Source organism: Mesoplodon densirostris, chromosome 15 (assembly GCF_025265405.1).
Source record: "Mesoplodon densirostris isolate mMesDen1 chromosome 15, mMesDen1 primary haplotype, whole genome shotgun sequence".
Classification (NCBI taxonomy): Eukaryota; Metazoa; Chordata; class Mammalia; order Artiodactyla; family Ziphiidae; genus Mesoplodon; species Mesoplodon densirostris.
Window position 1 is genome coordinate 11262212 of NC_082675.1, and position 20814 is coordinate 11283025.

Below are 20814 nucleotides of genomic sequence, written 5' to 3' on the forward strand. Positions count from 1 at the left end.
CGTCACAGAGCACAGAGCTGGGCTCCCTGTGCTTTATTTTACTTTTTTTTCCCATTTATTTATTTATGTATTTTTTTAACATCTTTATTGGAGTATAATTGCTTTACAATGGTGTGTTAGTTTCTGCTTTATAACAAAGTGAATCAGCTATACATATACATATATCCCCATATCTCTTCCCTCTTGCGTCTCCCTCCCTCCCACCCTCCCTATCCCATCCCTCTAGGTGGTCACAAAGCACTGAGCTGATCTCCCTGTGCTATGTGGCTGCTTCCCACTAGCTATTGGTTTTTTTACATTTGGTAGTGTATATATGTCCTTGCCACTCTCACTTTGTCCCAGCTTACCCTTCCCCCTCCCCATGTCCTCAAGTCCATTCTCTAGTAGGTCTGTGTCTTTATTCCAGTCCTGCCCCTAGGTTCTTCATGACCTGTTTTGTTTTGTTTTTTTTTTTAGATTCCATATATATGTGTTAGCATACGGTATTTGTTTTTCTCTTTCTGACTTACTTCACTCTGTATGACAGACTCCATGTCCATCCACCTCACTACAAATAACTCAATTTCGTTTCTTTTTATGGCTGAGTGATATTCCATTGTATATATGTGCCACATCTTCTTTATCCATTCATCTTTCGATGGACACTTAGGTTGCTTCCATGTCCTGGCTACTGTAAATAGAGCTGCAATGAACATTGTGGTACATGACTCTTTTTGAATTATGATTTTCTCAAGGTATACACCCAGTAGTGGGATTGCTGGGTTGTATGGTAGTTCTATTTTTAGTTTTTTAAGGAACCTCCATACTGTTCTCCATAGTGGCTATATCAATTTACATTCCCACCAACAGTGCAGGAGGGTTCCCTTTTCTCCACACCCTCTCCAGCATTTATTGTTTGTAGATTTTTTGCTGATGGCCATTCTGACTGGTGTGAGATGATATCTCATTGTACTTTTGATTTGCATTTCTCTAATGATCGATGATGTTGAGCATTCTTTCATGTGTTTGTTGGCAATCTGTATATCTTCTTTGGAGAAATGTCTATTTAGGTCTTCTGCCCATTTTTGGATTGAGTTGTTTGTTTTTTTGATATTGAGCTGCATGAGCTGCTTGTAAATTTTGGAGATTAATCCTTTGTCAGTTGCTTCATTTGCAAATATTTTCTCCCATCTTTTCATCTTGTTTATGGTTTCCTTTGCTGTGCAAAAGCTTTTGAGTTTCATTAGGTCCCATTTGTTTATTTTTGGTTTTATTTCCATTTCTCTAGGAGGTGGGTCAAAAAGTACCCTGCTGTGATTTATGTCATAGAGTGTTCTGCCTATGTTTTCCTCTAAGAGTTTGATAGTGTCTGGCCTTACATTTAGGTCTTTAATCCATTTTGAGTTTATTTTTGTGTATGGTGTTAGGGAGTGTTCTAATTTCATTCTTTTACATGTAGCTGTCCAGTTTTCCCAGCACCACTTATTGAAGAGACTGTCTTTTCTCCATTGTATATTCTTGCCTCCTTTATCAAAGATAAGGTGACCATATGTGCGTGGGTTTATCTCTCAGCTTTCTTTTTTTTTGCGGTATGTGGGCCTCTCACTGTTGTGGCCTCTCCCGTTGCGGAGCACAGGCTCCGGACGTGCAGGCTGAACAGCCATGGCTCATGGGCCCAGCCGCTCCGCGGCATGTGGGATGCTCCAATACCGAGGCACGAACCCGTGTCCCCTGCATCGGCAGGTGGACTCTCAACCACTGCGCCACCAGGGAAGCCCTATCTCTGGGCTTTCTATCCTGTTCTATTGATCTATATTTCTGTTTTTGTGCCAGTACCATACTATCTTGATGACCGTAGCTTTGTAGTATAGTCTGAAGTCAGGGAGCCTGATTCCACCAGCTCCGTTTTTCTTTCTCAAGATTGCTTTGGCTATTCGGGGTCTTCTGTGTTTCCATACAAATTATGAAATTTTTTGTTCTAGTTCTGTGAAAAATGCCATTGGTAGTTTGATAGGGATTGCATTGAATCTGTAGATTGCTTTGGGTAGTATAGTCATTTTCTCAATGTTGATTCTTCCAATCCAAGAACATGGTGAATCAGTGATCTTGCTTAAGGTTACTGAGACCTCTGAGACTATTGGAAGTGTTAAGTATGAATGTAAGTTTCAAGAATAAAACTTGAAATGTTTAGAAGTTGGAATCGTTCATAATACAGTATGATGCATTGGAAAGCTGAAACCCCATTGATAGTTTCCTTTCTCTATACTAAAATTGATTTTTTTTAAGTTTCTGTTTCAGTTCTGAATTTTAACTAGTATAAAATAGATTAAAAATTTCACATCTATATATAAATGGAAATGTTTTCAAATTTCAAGTCTCTGCCCAGTAGATAGGTTCTATAAGCAAGTACACTTATCAGGTTCTAAGTGGTAACTCTATAAATGTAAAGAAATACATTTTTATTTTAGGGTGATTCTTTTTTCATGTCTCTTGTTCCAAATAACCCTTGATTATAAATAACCTTAATAAGCAATTAGATAATACTATCAGATTCCATTTGTGTGGGCCTTTTTTTTTTCTTTCTATAAAGGGTACAGATTGGTTTTTTAAAAACCCCATTAAGGGCTTCCCTGGTGGCACAGTGGTTGAGAGTCCGCCTGCCGATGCAGGGGACACGGGTTCGTGCCCCAGTCCGGGAAGATCCCACATGCCGCGGAGCAGCTGGGCCCGTGAGCCATGGCCACTGAGCCTGTGCCTCCGGAGCCTGTGCTCCACAGCGGGAGAGGCCGCAACAGTGAGAGCCCCGCGTACCACAAAAAAAAAAAAAAAAAAAATTAAAAGTTAAAATTCATCATTGTTTGAGCATTTTCTAAACTTTTCCCAGACTCCTTAAGCTATACAGTACATAGATTCATACCCAAAATATCCTCTTTACAGACACAGTCACTCTAACCTTCATTGTATTACTGAATTTACATCAACTTTTCTTTCTTGCCATCTAAGCACAGTCTTAGTGTTACATTTTTATTTTATTTATTTATTTATTTATTTATTTATTTTTGGGCTGCATTGGGTCTTCGTTGCTGTGCTCAGGCTTTCTCTAGTTGTGGCGAGCAGGGGCTACTCTTTGTGGCAGTGCGCACACTCCTCATTGCAGTGGCTTCTCTAGTTGCGGAGCATGGGCTCTGGGCACGTGGGCTTCCATAGTTGTGCCATGTGAGCTCAGTAGTTGTGGCTCACGGGCTTAGTTGCTTGGAGGTATGTGAGATCTTCCTAGACCAAGGACCGAACCTTTGTCCCCTACATTGGCAGGCGGATTCTTAACCACTGCACAACCAGGGAAGTCCCTTAGTGTTACATTTTAAAAGCCAGCAAAATGTGAGAGATCTTTGTTTTTAACAAAAATCAGTCTGTACCTTCTAAATGAATAAAATACCTAAAAAGTGCCTTTACAGAGTCCTGCCAATTTGAAAACTGAAACTAGTGGATACCTTGCTTTTGTAGTAGGTACTTTTACCTTAGTGCTTGTACAAAAAATTTTTTTAGTATGTGTCCATTTTCTCTGCATTTTGGCATTAATTAAGACTCTAGGGTTGAATTCTTTTTACATCAACATTATTGTTTATTGTTGGAATTAAGTTTTTTTTAATTAGAAAGAAGACATTGCTCTATCTGAGGAGCTTCTTTAATTGTATTTTAGAAACTGATTAGACATTTTTCTCTTCAAATTGGTGACCTTATTTTACCAGAGAGTGAATTCCAGTTTTACTTCAGAAGCACTGCTATTGATTTATTGGTCCACAATAGTAATATCATAGAACCGAAGTAGCTTACTTACATCAGGGGTATGACACTGGTGCAGAGCCCTGTTATTAAAGAAGGCTAAGATTAGATAATGTTTAATGTCTTATATTTATTTTTCTGAAAATTTTTAGAAATAGTGTTAAATTTCTTAAGTAAATTTGGAGGAAAAGATTATTACCTGAGGTATTTATGATTTTCAGGTGTGCTTTCAATGAACTGTTATATTTTGAGTATGGAGAAGATATATAGAGATAATTATGAGACAAGGCAACCTTTATAGATGAATACACACACATACACATAAATGTGTGTATGTATTTATGTGATACATTCTTACCGTAAAATATAAGTACCTTTGAAAGTGAAAGTCCCTCTTAAGATTAATCTTATCCTTTGCTGCACTGTTTAATACATTAGCCACTATTTAAATTTTAAGTTAATTAAAATTAAATTTAAAATCCACTTCCTTCGTCACACTAGCCACATTTGACATGCTACTACATATGATGTAGATATAGAACATTTACATCATCATGGAAAGTTCTTTCAGACATAATAATATATCAGATAATCCAGGGATTACCACTGATATATATTCTGATATAAATTCTTTCATAATTTTTTCTACACATATACTCAATATTACTGTTTTTAGTATATTGAGTAAAAAGAAGATCATATTGTACAGGGTTTTTTTGTCATGATATTTTTTACTATTACCGTATATACATACTGATTACCTCATTCTCTTAATGTTTATTTCATTACATGACTTTCATATTTATTTAACTAGTTCTCCATTGGTAGACATTCTACATGGTGAAGCCAGTATGGATATTTTGGAAATATGACTTCTTTGATTGGATATGTTTTGTTAAACCTTAATCCCTTTTTTACATTATAACCTTTGAATGTATATGGAAACGGATAAAGAGAAGTTGTACCTTGAAGTGGGGTGGAAATGTCTGTCTAGCCTATCAAAAGTTGCAGCATCTTTAGACTGTGAGAATGAAGGGTGAAATGTTATAAAAGTCAAGTCAAATATTTAAGTTATTTGAAACATCGTTCATTCTTTTTAACTTTTTCCCCTACTCTCTTAACACAGGCCACAAATGCTCACACCAATGAGGTGGTGGCAGTTAAGAAAATGTCCTACAGTGGGAAGCAGTCACATGAGGTATGTTAAATACATTGTGTACCTAAACTGACATAAGCAAGTTAATATGAAATTGACAGTAGAAACAAAGTTCTTTAAGCATTTCTTTTTCACAGTTCTTTTTTTCCCTTCTTGTGGAGCATATAATAAACATTCCTAATATTCTACCTCAGTCAACTATTTTGTGGAATAGAACATGGATTAGTGTAATGGATTTATTATAATATATTTGGTGATTGATTTAATTTATATGTACTAAAACAAGAAATAACGCAAGTTTAAATTGCTTCTTCATGTATTAAATATTCTCTTTGTCCATTTAAAATAATGAAAAGACTATTTTATATGTATACTTGAAAATAAAATACTGTTTTCCGTTCAAAAATTATGATATTTTCTTTCTGACTTAAATAGAAATGGCAAGATATTCTTAAGGAGGTCAAATTTTTACGACAATTGAAGCATCCTAATACTATTGAATACAAAGGTTGTTACTTGAAAGAGCACACTGCTTGGGTAAGTAAGAGGACCTCTATTATCTTTTTATTTTTTCCTATTAAGATTTTTTTCTTTTCCTTTTTTTCTATTATCTCTTTGGTCTGTAAAATTATCAGCCCATTTCTGTCCCATTTGATTTTTGTTTGTCAGTATTTAACATTTGTTTACTTCAGAGTGTGCCATATGGTATACATTCTGTAAGTTTAAGCATGACATCTAGTCTACAGGAAATTTTATTCTTAAACACTCAACGAAGAGAGAGTGAAAGTTAACATCATTTTATAATGATTTATTTGCAAAAGTAAAAAGCAGTGCCTTTTATTCTCATCCTAGAATTTTTATCTTTGTCATTTCTCATCCCCTACTCCAATTCCCCCCAAATTTGGAATTGTGCTTGATATTACCATCACCGTCTAAGTTTTTTACCAAACAGAGCCTAGATTATGATTAAAATGCAATGGTCTTTTTTTTCACTCTATCTTCTTACTACATTTTTATTTTACATGATTTTGTTTCTGATTTTAGGTTAGCACATTAGACATTGTCTAGAACAAGAAACTGCTATACCTTGTACTTTATGGGATTGCACATTCCAATTTAAAGTATTCAATATCACTATCATTTATTGAATACTTACCAATGTACAAGTCCTTTCCTGTACATGATCTCCAATTAGGGAGTGGAATTTTTGTCCCCAGATAGAATATCAAAGGTTAAACATAAACGTTTCTGCTCAAGCAATTCTTAAGATATCTAGAGCCATTGCTTCTGTACTGAGCAGAAGAAATTAATAAGAGGAGTATCTCATTCTATGGAAATCAGTTCTCTGGCAATCTCAGCTGTCTTGAAGGAGTCAAGAAAGGATTTTTGAGCAGACAGAATAAATGTTACAAAATCAAGTGCTAGATCTCATGTGTTTCAAAACTTCAGAAAATCCTCCGAGCTCTTATTTGAAGGCTATTTACTCTTAGATTACATAGAATGCTAATAAGTTTGGTTACCTAGTCTTTGTCTATAAGGATTTGATAGGCTAATTAGAAGCAACTCATAGAACTAAAGCTGCTGGAGACATGCATACAAATAGCCATAACTAATTTGACCTGAAGGAGGAAGTTGGGGAGGTTAGAAAGCAGACCTAACAATTTAAAAGCAGAGCAACTAGAGCTGATAATTGTCAAGGGCGAACAGCCAGCCACAGCTCAGGTGCCCTTGTGTTATGGAATAATTGGGAAAAGAATGTTTGGGACAGAAATACAGAGTTAACATGTAATTTTAAAAATAGACACATAACTATAAACATACTCTAGTCGGTTCTAAAGTTCTATGTTCATTTTCCTTATACTCAGTTTAAGGAAATTATATGTGTGTATTAATTTACATAATTTAAGAAATTAGAGGGAATACCCTGCCGGCCCAGTGGTTAGTACTCTGTGCTTTCACTGCTGAGGGCCCAGGTTCCATCCCTGGTCAGGGAACTAAGATCTTGCAAGCCGTACAGTGCAGCCGAAAGAATAAATAAACAAATTAAAATTTTTTTAATTATAAAAATTTTTAAAAAATTAGAAAACTGAATAATACAGTTGAGAAATGTTTCCATCAACACTGATTAAAAATATTGTTTGTCAATTATACCTTAATACAGCTGAAGAAAAAAGAAAAACAGTGCACCTAAAAGGCTAATGTTCATTATAATATTCACTTATGTGGACTCTTTCATTTCATAATAAGAAGTAAAATTAATGTTTCTGAATCTGCTTACATTTTTTTAAATAATAAATTTATTTATTTATTTATTTTTGGCTGCATTGGGTCTTCGTTGCTGCGCATGGGCTGTTCTCTAGTTGCAGCGAGCGGGGGCTACTCTTTGTTGCAGTGCACGGGCTTCTCATTGCTGTGGCTTCTCTTGTTGCAGAGCATGGGCTCTAGGCACGCGGGCTTCAGTAGTTGTGGCACGCGGGCTCTAGAGCTCAGACTCAGTAGTTGTGGCGTACAGGCTTAGTTGCTGTGCGGCATGTGGGATTTTCCCAGACCAGGTCTCCTGCATTGGCAGGCGGATTCTTAACCACTGCGCCACCAGGGAAGCCCTGAATCTGCTTACTTTTAATATAAAGCAGAAAACTATAATAAAGTTTCTAAACTTTAAACTTTTAAGTTTCTCATTTTGTTTTAGATTATTCCAGAAATTGAATAATTTTTATACATTATGTATATTTAATTACATCTATAAATGTATAATAAATTTAATAATGTAGATGTGTATCTTTATTATATATAATAATATATATGTATGATATATGATATATTGTGTACCTTGCTACTGGAATAAATTCAGAAGAATATAAGATATGTATGTTATGTTATATACAATTATATATTATAATAATATATGACATATAATAATATATATTATATCTCATATCCTTCTAAAATATTCCAGTAATGCAGGGTACATAATACATAAATGTTTTCATATTAATTTTTTTAATGAAGGAACCAATATGTTAATAGTAGTTATGTCTATGTGATTATAGGAAATATGTATTTCATAATAAGCATATTGTGTTTTTTTAGAATAACAAAATAATAATTTGTAGGAGTGTGTGTGCTTGTGTGTATATGTGTGGCGATTGGTCACTGAGCACTCCAGTTCTGACCTTGGCTATAAATCAGTAGTAATCTGGAATGCCTAAAATATCTAAGATGAGAGTAAAGAAAGAGTTTTCTCATTTTTGCTTTTCAAACGCCTCCCAACATTGCAAAGCCAATAAATATCAATATTAATGTAATAGTATTGTTCTAGAAATATTTTAAGAAATAAATTGAAATATTTCATGTCTCAGGGATTCAAGCTAATGTAATAATACATAGCAGGATACATCTTTAGATTGAGTTCTAACCGATGCTTTCTTGTTTAGAACTTTTCAATTTTATTTTATTTTATTTTATTTTTTGACTGCATTGGGTCTTAGTTGTGGCACACGGGATCTTCACTGAGGCATGCAGGATCTTTCATTGCAGCGCGCAGGCTTCTCTCTAGTTGTGGCGTGCGGGTTTTCTCTCTGTAGTTGTGGCACGTGGGCTCCAGGGTGCATGGGCTCTAGTTGAGGAGCAAGAGCTTAGTTGCCCTGCAGCATGTGGGATCTTAGTTCCCCGACCAGGGATCAAACCCACGTTCCCTGCATTGGTAGGTGGATTCTTCACCACTGGACCACCAGGGAAGTCCCAGAACTTTTTAAAATGTGAAAGTAGGGAATTTACTGCTTACTTGTTTGTATTATTTAACTAATAATTCCCAGTATAGATTTTACTGGCCCATTTATTTGGTTGCCACTTTCCAAGTTACAAAATTTAATTTATACTCCAACCTAGCCACCTTAAATCCTTAAATACAATCCCCATATTGTCTTAGACCAATTCCGATTTCAAATAGGAAATAACAATAACAGGTTCAGATAAATCAGAATATTTATTATCCTAGTATTCTTAGTTCCTTGGTTAGTTGGTTGGTTTTAGCAGTTTCTTATTAACCTACATTATTCTGGTTATTATTTCACTCTGTTACAGTTGGTGATGGAATATTGCTTAGGCTCAGCCTCTGATTTATTAGAAGGTAAGGATAAAAGCACTATCCCCTTCTTTTTTACCTTGACCAGAATGTTGTCTACTCCTGTATTAAAGCACACCTTGGGCAAACTAAATGGTGAATGACTTAGACTTAAGGGTTATGTGGATAAGCCATGCAGACTCTGTCTCTGCCATGTCGCTGAAAATATCTGAGTAATGATTAGCAGCCCTCCCGCTGTTTTAGTTCATGGCCCATCCAGGGCAGGTACTACTAAAGTGTTTGGGTCATGTGATGTAGTATGTGTAGCCAAAAACATCAAATTCATGTGTAAGTATGAAACAGAGGTAGATGGTATTGGTATCCAAATTATATTGATATTTAACCCTTTCACATCTCTTGACTGACCCAGTTCTCCTCTGCAGACGCTGTTATAACCAGAGACTGAGTTAAAATTTACATTAAAAAAAAACAACAAAAAACTTTCTTATATTATCCATGATCTCTGAATAGAAATTGCTTATTAGCTGCTTTCACAAATAATGAACACCTGTAGTTAGAAGGGATACTTATACATGGCTTGCAGCAGAGGAGAATAATGCAACCTAAAACACTCTAGACACTTAAAATGTCAGAGGGACTTGTAAATTTGGGCCTGGCCAGTTGGGATCAGTGTGGCTTTGACTTGCAACTGACAAGTAAATGAACAATTCTTGCAGTAATTATCAGGCTTTGTTTTATTTAATTTTGAAGGGGTTTGTTTTTATGCTACAGTTTCCTGTTAATCTGGTTATTTATTGTTATTCTATAGAAAATATATATCCTATGTATTTAGGTGAACCTGTTCCCAAATTGTCATTTAAGAAAAAGTATATAATTCAGCCTGCTATAGCTGTATAATATAATAAAAATAGGAATGAAACTGATCATCTATTCCTGGCTTTTTTTTTTTTTTTTTCCCCTCAGTTCATAAAAAACCACTTCAGGAAGTGGAGATCGCTGCCATTACCCATGGTGCCTTGCAGGGCCTAGCCTACCTACATTCTCATGCATTGATTCATAGGTAAGATTAGAGGCCAGTTACATTTTCATTTCGGTTACAGGACTGTCTGTTCAAGGAACCTTGAAAATTAGTGCATGCTCCAGTTTTTAGGATGCCTAAGAATTTATGGGAAGCAAATAGATTGCTGCTGCTTCTGGATTTAAAGAGTAAAGTTGCCCAAATTTAGTTCCTATCTCTTGGTCTCTCCCATGTAACCACAAAGACTTATATCATCTCTGTTCTGTAGGTAACTATTCTCCAGGCATAGTGTTGCAGGGAAATTTGAAGAAGAGCCCAGCAACCTTTTGATACTGTCAAGAAAAAAAGGAAAGAAAATTAGCCTTCCTTGCATATATTTATTTCCTAGCTGAGTTCTTCTCCCTTTCCTGTTGCAAATAACAAGTCAATCTCATGTAAATATATGCTGTTTTATCAATTTTACATTTTTTGCATTTCTTTAGTCCGTATAGATATTTAGGGACATACTGTCTTCATTTTGGTAGATGAAGAAACTGAGACTTAAAAAGATTTAAATAACTTGCCCATAGTTTCCTAGCATTTATGTAATAAAGATTGAAACTCAGATTTTCTAACTCCTAATCCAAGGCTTCCCTCTAAATTACATTTTCTTTATCACAGCCCCACTCTCCTCTTTCCAACCTACTTCCCACCACTAACTTCTTAACAAAGATGTTGTTACCAATTTTTCCTTCTCTCAGTAAAGAACTTCTAGTACTGTTACTTTAATGAATGGTGGCCAAGTAGTGGAATATGAGGTAGGCATAAAGGACCTGAGATGGCTCAAAAACAGAAGAAAAAAAATTTACATTTACTAGGAAGAAATGAAACTAGTAAGTCATAGGTTCCCCTTTTGCTTCTGTTTTAATCATCCTAGAGTAGCCATCACAGTTACTGGTACATACCACAAAGCAGAACTCCCTCAAGACAGGCAGACCAAAATTCCTGCCATGAATTTGGCTTATTCATAAGGATGAAGAATGAACATAACCATGTCTAATAAATATTGATAAAATTAATTTAACTGTAATTTATGGATTTGACAATTCTAAAGTATATATATGTCTAAACTTTAAGGTGTGTATCTATCTATCTATCTATCTTTGGTATTAAGATGTCATTACTGAATGCCAACTTGTTTATGACAGTTTTGCCTGCTCCTGTTTATAAAAGTCAGTTCAGGTTTCTGTGCCTTTATTACCTCAATTTTCACGTTAATTTAATGTTTTATTCTATATTATACTTTATCTTTTTTAATAGGTAAAAAGAGTTGAAAAGACAAAAAAACTTTTAAAGAATTCTCTTTATTTAAAAATAAATTCAGATTCTTATTGTTTTGATTTAAAAGGCAAGCCAGGGTTAGAGAAAAGATATTTTCTGTTGTACGAGAAATAAATAATGTTTTTTTAGTTCTCTCTTCCAATGCTTAATGTCTTCATGAGGAAAGAAGCTGAATTTTCAAGGGAAGATTTTTGCAAAAGTTATTTTGGGAGCATTTGAACCTTTCATTTTCAAGTTAACATGTTTTCCTCATTCCCTCTGCTTTATCTTTCTGTTGCCCATCAACAATTCTTAGTTCCTAGTACTCATTACACCTCATGACTTTTTTAAAGAGAATAAGGAGTACATCCACATCTTCTCATTCCAAATTTTCATACTTCAAATTCCAAATTTTCAATCAAAGATTAAATTTTTTTAATCATGTTTTTTAAATTTTTTGCTGCATAAAATATCTAGTAGTTTTAGTAGTAACCACTTGAGATTCTTTGTAATAATACAATAGAAATGCAATTTCCTAACCCCTAATCCTTGTTTGTTTTGATCTTTCAGGGTCTTCTTTTTACTGTACAGTGTTATTTTTAAAATAACACCCTCTCTATAACATGTACTCTCAAATGCCTTAGAGTTGCAGTTACAATTAAAGGCAGAGGGAAAGGGTCACAGGCAAGAAAGAAAAGGTATGTGTGTAGTTGAGGTTTATTGGTAGGTAGTCGATACAGAGTCATTGAAGGTTTGTTTAGACTCCAAAAATGTCATGAAATTTGGAAGAGAAAAAAAAAAGGCAGTTACAGATGGTGCCAATTTTCCCCAGCACAAGCAATACTGTTGGTGACTGGATTCAGCAACTAATATGATTTTGTAAGTGTAGCAACTGAGTAGGTTTCCTTGTCGGCCATGTCTGCCTTTTTTCTCATTGCATTCCCTCCCTCTAAAGAAAGCTGTACCTTTTAGTAATTACTATGACCTACCAGTAAGTACACCAAGGAATCTAGGCCCCCTTACAACATGCAGTAATCACTAAATCCCCTTCTGGCTATCTGAGCAAGGTTTTTTTTAAATAAACTTTTTTTCTTATTAATTGCATGCTCTGACCTATTCCATAATCAAAATTGAAAAGTAATTTTCTAACCCTCTTATTTTTTCCTATAGGGATATTAAAGCAGGAAATATTCTTCTAACAGAGCCAGGTCAGGTGAAACTAGCTGATTTTGGATCTGCCTCAGTGGCTTCTCCTGCCAACTCCTTCGTGGGCACACCTTACTGGTATGTGGAATTAGAAAACATGACATAGTTTTAAAATATGTGTATATAAACAAGATGGACTCATAGCACTGGTTTTGTTTGTTTGTTTGTTTGTTTGTTTTGAGTGTCTCACCATGTGTCTCAAATGAGATTTCATTAGGAAGGATAGAAAACTCACTAGCAAAAAAGAAACCCTCAGACTTAGTATAAAATTTCCGGTGACTTTAAATTGTTCAAATAAGGTTGATGTCACTGTGTGTAAACTGAGTAGGATTATCAACTCACTGACCAAGCTCAGGTTTTAGACTTCATTTGAAGTTTCTTTTGAACTTTTCTCTTCAGGCAGAGTCTCTAGGCAAGAACAAGGTAGTTTCTTTAACCTTCTGTAGCCAATGAGCATAAATTTTACCTTTCAATGAAAGAAATCCAGATTCTTGTTTCTGTTGAATTCTCTGATACTTTACCTCACTTGTCATTCTGACTTAAAGTTTCACCCCGTTCTATTCAAGACTCCTTTCCTTCCTTTCATAGATACATTGGAATTTCATTGTACCTTGGAGAATGACTTATACCCCTGGAAAATTACTTGCCTACTAAAAAAAATCAGCTACTATTTGAATATTTTTCCACTATCATCAAATAGCATCTATTAAGCAACTACTTACATACACTAATAGAGAACAAAGCATATTAAACTATATGGCCCTTACCCTCCTAATGAAAATCCATTACGGACAAACAAAATAATATCCATTATTATAGCCAGTTTAGTTGTTTTTTAACTTGTAACATCTTTGAAATATCTGAATATATTGCTTTATGTAATTGCATGCAGTATTCTTCATGTTGTTTAAAGTAGTTTATTTAAGTGTTTCATACATATTAATCCTTTACCAATCTCTCTGAGGTAGCTAATAAAATTCTCTCCATATTATGGATGAGGAAACTGATATACAGAAAGGTTAAGTAACTTAGCCAAGATCAAAGGATAGTAAATGGTGGAACCATGATCTGTTGAAAGTAATGTATTGTTTCATGTAAATCACTGAGTGTATTGTTTATATTTTGAATAGTGTTTTTTCAAATTATTTGTGTAAGAAAATTATAACTTTATCAGATAAAACTTAGAATATGCCCCAAAACAGCTCTTTTATTGAATCACTTTATCAGGTGAATTTTGTTTTTAATTTGCAACTTGAGTTTTGTACATTATGTTTGGCAGGATGGCTCCAGAGGTGATCTTAGCTATGGATGAAGGACAGTATGATGGGAAAGTTGATATTTGGTCACTTGGGATCACTTGTATTGAAATGGGTGAGTAAAGAGTTGTTTTCATTGTACTTTTGAGAATCACTCCGTATTATGATTGTTAATTCATTTATCCAGTGATTATTTAATGAGTTACTGCTATATATGTGCTAGGCAATGTGAATTTACTATATTTTTTCTATGCTTTGGTATAACATCATAAGATTGCTTTTCTCTGCTATATTAAGTTAAGAAAAAGAGTTTTGAGTAGATATGGCAGCTAACAAATGTAAGAATGTACAATAGTTAGAATTAATATTTGAAAACTATCCATTCTCCATACCATGAGTGATGATATATGTCCTTCATAGTAATATTCATTACTTAATTTACATTCCTATTTGTATAAGGGAAATCTGGAAAAGTAATAGCAGGCTTATCAAAGATTGGATTCTAAAAAGTAATAGCAAAAGTAATAGTAGGCTTATTAAAGATTGGACTCTAAAAACTGACCTGGGACTTCCCTGGTGGCTCAGTGGTTAAGAATCCACCTGCCAATTCAGGGGACACGGGTTCGAGCCCTGGTCTGGGAAGATCCCACATGCCGCGGAGCAACTAAGCCCATGCGCCACAACTACTGAGCCTGCGGTGTTAGAGCCCGCCAGCCACAACTACTGAAGCCCGTGCTCCACAACAGAGAAGCCACCGACCGCAATGAGAAGCCCGCGCACCGCAACGAAGAGTAGCCCTGCTCGCGGCAACTAGAGAAAGCTCGCGCAGCAACGAAGACCCAATGGAGCCAAAAATAAAATGAATAAAAACTGACCTATATAGAGAGCAACCCCAGAGAAAACTTCATATTAGGGGATACTCCCAGCTTTAAAGTTGTCCTCCAAATATTGTTGCAGTTATCTAAAATTGTCTAACATACCACAGAACCTCAATCCTCTGGTTGCATATTTGGAACTTTAGTATAACTTAAAGTTACCGTTATCCAGCGGTATACTGGTAATTTTAACCAATGACCCCCTTGGGGGGTGAGGGGAAGCATTTTGTAGCATTTGCCAGATTCTGTGGTGTAAGTATCCCCACCATAGCCAATTTCACGTTATCAGTTTGAATCACTAAATGTGGAGTTGGAGAAAGGTATGCACAGCTAACCTTCCAAAGCCAGTGTGAGCTGGCTCCCAAGCACAATAGTGACTTTATTTAGATTTTTTATTCAAAATTTATATAAATATGTCTAGTTTTTTAAAAATCCATTTAAAAAATTTCTTTGTTGAGCTTTAAAATTTGTTTAATTTCTGCTATATTGTTTAATATAGGGTTTTTTTGTTTAATTTCTTCTATATTGTTATCCGAATTTGTCCTAAGGATTTCTAAGTTCAGTTTGATTCTCAGAGTATAGTTTTCTCTTTCCCTACAATGTTTGGCCTACAGAGATGACTTGGGATATGTTTGTATTGCATTTCCGGTTGCTTCATTGACCTCTTCCAACAAAGAAACATATGATAAAGATACACAATTTGTCTTTTTTTTTAATACTAAAGAGATGTTAGTGAAGAAAAAAAAACAATTCAAGGAGGAAACAGAATATTTACTTAATTTTTTAAAATAAGTAACATTCATGTGTTTTGTAAATCAAAAAATATAAAAAGATAGGCAGTGAAAGGACTTCTTCTACCCCTGGCCCTATTCATACAATTCCTTCCCCACCCCTGTGAACACACAAAGGGAACCTCTGTTATTAATTTCTTATATATCCTTCCAAAGATTCTTTACAAATATGTATATTTTTATATATATTATATATGTGTATGTATGTATATATGTATTTATTTATTTTGTGTGTGTGTGTGTGTATATTTATAATATATAACCTTCCATATCCACGGCTTCCATATCCATGGATTCAACCAACTGCACATCGAAAATATTTGGGAAAAAAAAAATTCTGGAAAGTTCCACAAAGCAAAACTTGCATTTGCCATTCTTTGGGCAGCTATTTACATTGTATTTACAACTATTTACATGGCATTTACATTGTATCAGGTATTATAAGTAATCTAGAGGTGATGATATGGGAGGATATGATTAGGTTATATGCAAAAACTATGGCATTTTATATAAGGTACTTAAGCATCCACAAATTTTGTATTCTGGGGCAGGCTGGGGCAATCCTGGAACCAGTCCCCAACAGTTACTGAGGGACGACTCTAGAAATATGTATATATGCTTACTATATTACCTTTTACCCCTAAATTAACATATACAATTGGTTCTATACTTTGATTTTTCACTTAATACTATCTTGGAGCACTGTTTTATATTAGTAACTTAGACACTTTTTCATTTTTTTACTGGCATTATGTTATTCCATTATATGGATATATCATAGTTTATTTGACTGGTCCTCTATTAATGGATATTGAGGTGGTAGATTTCTTTTTTAGTTTCTGATATTGTGTTATTCTCTGTTTCATACAGAAAAAATTCATCTTATTAACACTGATTTCGGGGGGCACTCCGCAGAAATATTCACATACTTTAAAAAGAATTCATGACAAACTTCCAGAAATATTTTGTAGAATTTGACAAGGTAGCCCTAAAATTCATAGGGCCAAAACCAGTCAAAACAATTCTGAAGAAACAATTTGGACAGAAGAGTCACTCTACCACAATCCAAACTATAATAATTAAATCAATATGGTCAATAGAACAGACTAGAATACCTAGAAACAGACTCACCTATAAGTCAGATTTTGGTATAAGACAAAAAAGACATTAAAGATCAGTGGTGAGGGGCTTCCCTGGTTGCGCAGTGGCTGAGTCCGCCTGCCGATGCAGGGGACACGGGTTCGTGCCCCAGTCCGGGAAGATCCCACATTCCGCGGAGCGGCTGGGCCCATGAGCCATGGCTGCTGAGCCTGCGCATCCGGAGCCTGTGCTCCGCAACGGGAGAGGCCATGACAGTGAGGGGCCCGCGTACCATAAAAAAAATAATAATAATAAATAAATAAAGATCAGTGGTGAAAGGATGGCCTCTTTGATTAATAATATGAGACAATTTGTTAATTATATGATAAAAGCCAAAATTAAATTTCTAGTAAATGCCATACACAAAAATAAATTCCAGATTTTAGTTAAATACTCAAAAGTAAAATTTTAAAACTTTTAGGAAAAGATCCTTTATGCCTCAGTTTCCTTACCTATAATATAGAGATAACAATCCCATGAAGTAGGTGCTATTATAATGAAGATTAAAGAATTAATGAATATAAAGTACTTAAAACCTGGCCTGGCATGTAATAAGCACTATGTAAGTATAATTAATATTATATTATTCTAGGAGTATACCTTTATGGGTATAGGGAAGAATTTTTCTAAACAATTTTTAAAAAATAATGACAAATATGATAACTTTTAGTACTTTAAAATATAAAGCTATATAAAACACAAAAATTAAAAGGTAAGCATAGACTGATAGAAAGTAATTGAAACATATCTACCCAACAGAGTATTGGCCCAGAATTTATAAAGAACTCTCACAATTTCTTTACCAAAAAGAAAAAGATAAACAGCCAGTAGAAAAATGGGCATGAATATGATCAAGCAATTAACATTGAAAAGAAGACCTAAATGGACAACAAACAACAGAAGATACTCTGCATCTTTAGTAATCAGGGAAATGCAAGTTAAAACTATTTCACGGGCCTCCCTGGTGGCGCAGTGGTTGAGAGTCCGCCTGCCGATGCAGGGGATGCGGGTTCGTGCCCCGGTCTGGGAGGATCCCATATGCCGCGGAGCGGCTGGGCCCGTGAGCCATGGCCGCTGGGCCTGCGCGTCCGGAGCCTGTGCTCCGCAACGGGAGAGGCCACAACAGTGAGAGGCCCGCATACCGCAAAAAGAAAAAAAAAAAAAAAAACTATTTCACATCAGACTGGTAAAATTTTTTTAAAGTCGAAGGTTAATAAATTTGGAGAAGCTGCTAAAGAAACAGGAACTCTCATACACTATTGATAAGAATGTAAATTGGTATAAACATTTTGGAGGGCAAGTTGGCAGCATCTGGTAATAGGAATGTCAATTGGTATAACCACTTTGGAGGGCAAGTTGTCAGCATCTGGTAAGGATGATGAGGAGTGTCAGTGACTCAACATTTCACTTCTAAGTATACACTTTAGAAATTTTATGCATGTACACTGGAACATGTATGAGGCTGCAACCTTGTTTGTAGAAGCAAGAAATGGTGGAAACAACCAAATTCTTATGATGAGCTGGATCTACATGTATCATCATGGATAAATCTCAAATCATAACATTGAATAGTTAATGAACAAAGTCACTGAAGTTTAGGTACAGTACGATGCCAATTATGAAAGCTTTATAAACAATTTTATATATTATTTATGAGCATATATATAATAATAAAACATAACATAGATGTAAGAGATACCATCTCAGAATAGTAAACTCTGGAGGGCAGAAGAGGAATAGTTATATCTTACCTTTTTTTTAGAAGAAAATATCTGAAACAAATATGACCAAATAATGCTAAATCTAAGCAGTAGGTTTCTGTTATAATACTATGCAAATTTTTATGTATTTCAAATATCAAATAATTTAAAGTTTTTAAATTAGAAATAAATGTACATTCCTTTGGTTTGAAAAAAAAAAAAAAACTATTCTCTGTGTAGCATGGAGTTAGCAATTAGACACCCTGGATTTGAATCTTGGCTTTACCAGCACTTAGCTGGCAGGACAGTCAAGTGTGGCTGCACATAACACCAGCAGGCATTCTCATAGTCTAGGATGTGAATGACACCTTCTGGGGTTGTGTAACGTGTTGATTCTGACGATGAGAACTTGGACAATTTTCTAAACGTCCCTAAGCCTCAGTTTTCTCATCTAAATGAAAATAACAATACATATATCATAGGTATTGTCGGACTTCAATGAGATTACATATGTAAAGTGTTTAACATAGTGCTTGGCATATATCAATGCTCAAAACAGCTGATTGCATTCGTATGTAGGATTATTCCTATTTTTGTCATTTATATTCTAAAGTGAACCAAAATTTTACTTGTAACACTGCAATTATAATAGCAACTCCTCAGTTACAACACTTTAAAGGGATGTCCCCCGAGTTGAACCTTACAACTAATTAGTGCCCACCCATTGTTTCAGCAAGTTATTTTCTTACCAAAATCTTTCTAAAATATAACATGGATTCTGCCCTTTCCAACCTAATTAAATAGAGCAAACAACACACACCCTTTTATGATGATTCAGGATTGTCATCGCATCAGTTTTTGTACTATGTAGATGTAGTAATGACTGGAGTTTCAAACAGCAGTCAACATTGGCAAAATAGGTGCAGATCCCAGGAGGTACCTTAGTATTTCCTCTCTTGAGACAGGAGAGGAAATGTGCTTAATTTCTGATTTTATCATTTTATAAAAAGGAATTGAAATATATATAACAACATGCTCTCTATATCAGCCTAACTTTGATTGCCTTTTATAAAATGATTTACTGAATCAAAGAACAGAGTAGCCTTCTCCCAAATTGTCTTATCCTCCACAACAGCTAGTCCTTCAAATTGATAGATGATAGTATTAAATTATGCCTAAGAGCACAGACTCTATAGTCAGATAAACTTGAGTTCTAATTCCAGCTCTGCCATTTTTTAGTTGTATGACTTTGGTCAAGTTATTTTAACTGTCTATGAAATTTGCATAATAAGATCCCCTACCTTATGGGGATTGTCTGGATTAAATGAAAATGTGGACGTAAAGTGCTTATTATTATATCTGGTGTATAGTATGTGTAAATGTTAGGCATCATCAGCACAATCCTAGTATATATCATATCTCATCAAATTTTTAATTTACATTTTAACATCTCTTTAAACTGGGGGTATTTTACAGGCAACAGCATTTTATGATTATAATTGGCAGCATTTTGTTCTAAGTTATACATAAAATAGTGATACATCTTAAATTGCGATTCATCTTATTGTCAATGACATCTTAGATTCAGAGAAAGATGGTAGTACATGCTCAGTTAATATTCATAAAATAAAATTGTTACCAAGGACATTTAAATTCTCAGCAATTATTCAAACTTTATTACACTGGTAATGTAATAAACCATACAAGTACCTCTTTGACAGCTTTACTATACATCTCTATTTCCTTGGCATTAATCTTGTTAATGGACACATAAAAGAAGGGTATTTTTTTTACATGAAAGATGATTAAACTGCTGCATATATAAACCTAAGCAATGATTTTTCTAAGTTTTCTGTATGTTTCAGGTTTAATGAAATTCCAGGTACAGACAGTATACTTTAAATTTTACTTTTAATGTTGAAATTACAGTGAAAGTTGTGGATAGTGCCTGAATAATGTGTTGTCCCCTTTCCTTATGATATCTTTTCTATAACAGTGTATATATATATTTTAAACATCTTTATTGGAGTATAATTGCTTTACAAGAGTGTGTTAGTTTCTGCTTTATAACAAAGTGACTCAGTTATACATATACATATGTTCCCATATCTCTTCCCTCTTGCGTCTCCCTTCTCCCACCCTCCCTATCCCACCCCTCTAGGTGGTCACAAAGCACTGAGCTGATCTCCCTGTGCTATGCGGCTGCTTCCCACTAGCTATCTATTTTAAGTTTGCTAGTGTATATATGTCCATGCCACTCTCTCACTTCATCCCAGTTTACCCTTCCCCCTCCCCGTGTCCTCAAGTCCATTCTCTACATCTGCATCTCTATTCCTGTCCTGCCCCTAGGTTCTTCAGAACCTTTTTTTTTTTTTAGATTCCATATATATGTTATAACAGTGTATATTTTTTAAAAGCCCCTAATCTGTACATTGAATCACTGAGGTGTCATCAGAAAGCAGGAAGATGATAATGCTGCTGGCACTTTCTCTCTTTCCTGGATCAAACTCCAAGGTCCCTAAGCGGT

General features: G+C 34.9%; 1 protein-coding gene across 2 annotated transcripts in view; it reads left to right on the top strand.

Moving 5' to 3' along the window:
• The window catches only part of TAOK3 (TAO kinase 3), a 191260-nt gene that overhangs the window by 111769 nt on the left and 58677 nt on the right, over window positions 1-20814 (top strand). For both annotated transcript variants that reach the window (XM_060118610.1, XM_060118609.1), the window contains 6 exons: window positions 4889-4960; window positions 5354-5455; window positions 9002-9047; window positions 9966-10062; window positions 12490-12603; window positions 13805-13896. In XM_060118610.1, coding sequence (XP_059974593.1) covers window positions 4889-4960; window positions 5354-5455; window positions 9002-9047; window positions 9966-10062; window positions 12490-12603; window positions 13805-13896 — 523 coding nt within the window. The remainder of the gene's footprint in view (window positions 1-4888; window positions 4961-5353; window positions 5456-9001; window positions 9048-9965; window positions 10063-12489; window positions 12604-13804; window positions 13897-20814) is intronic.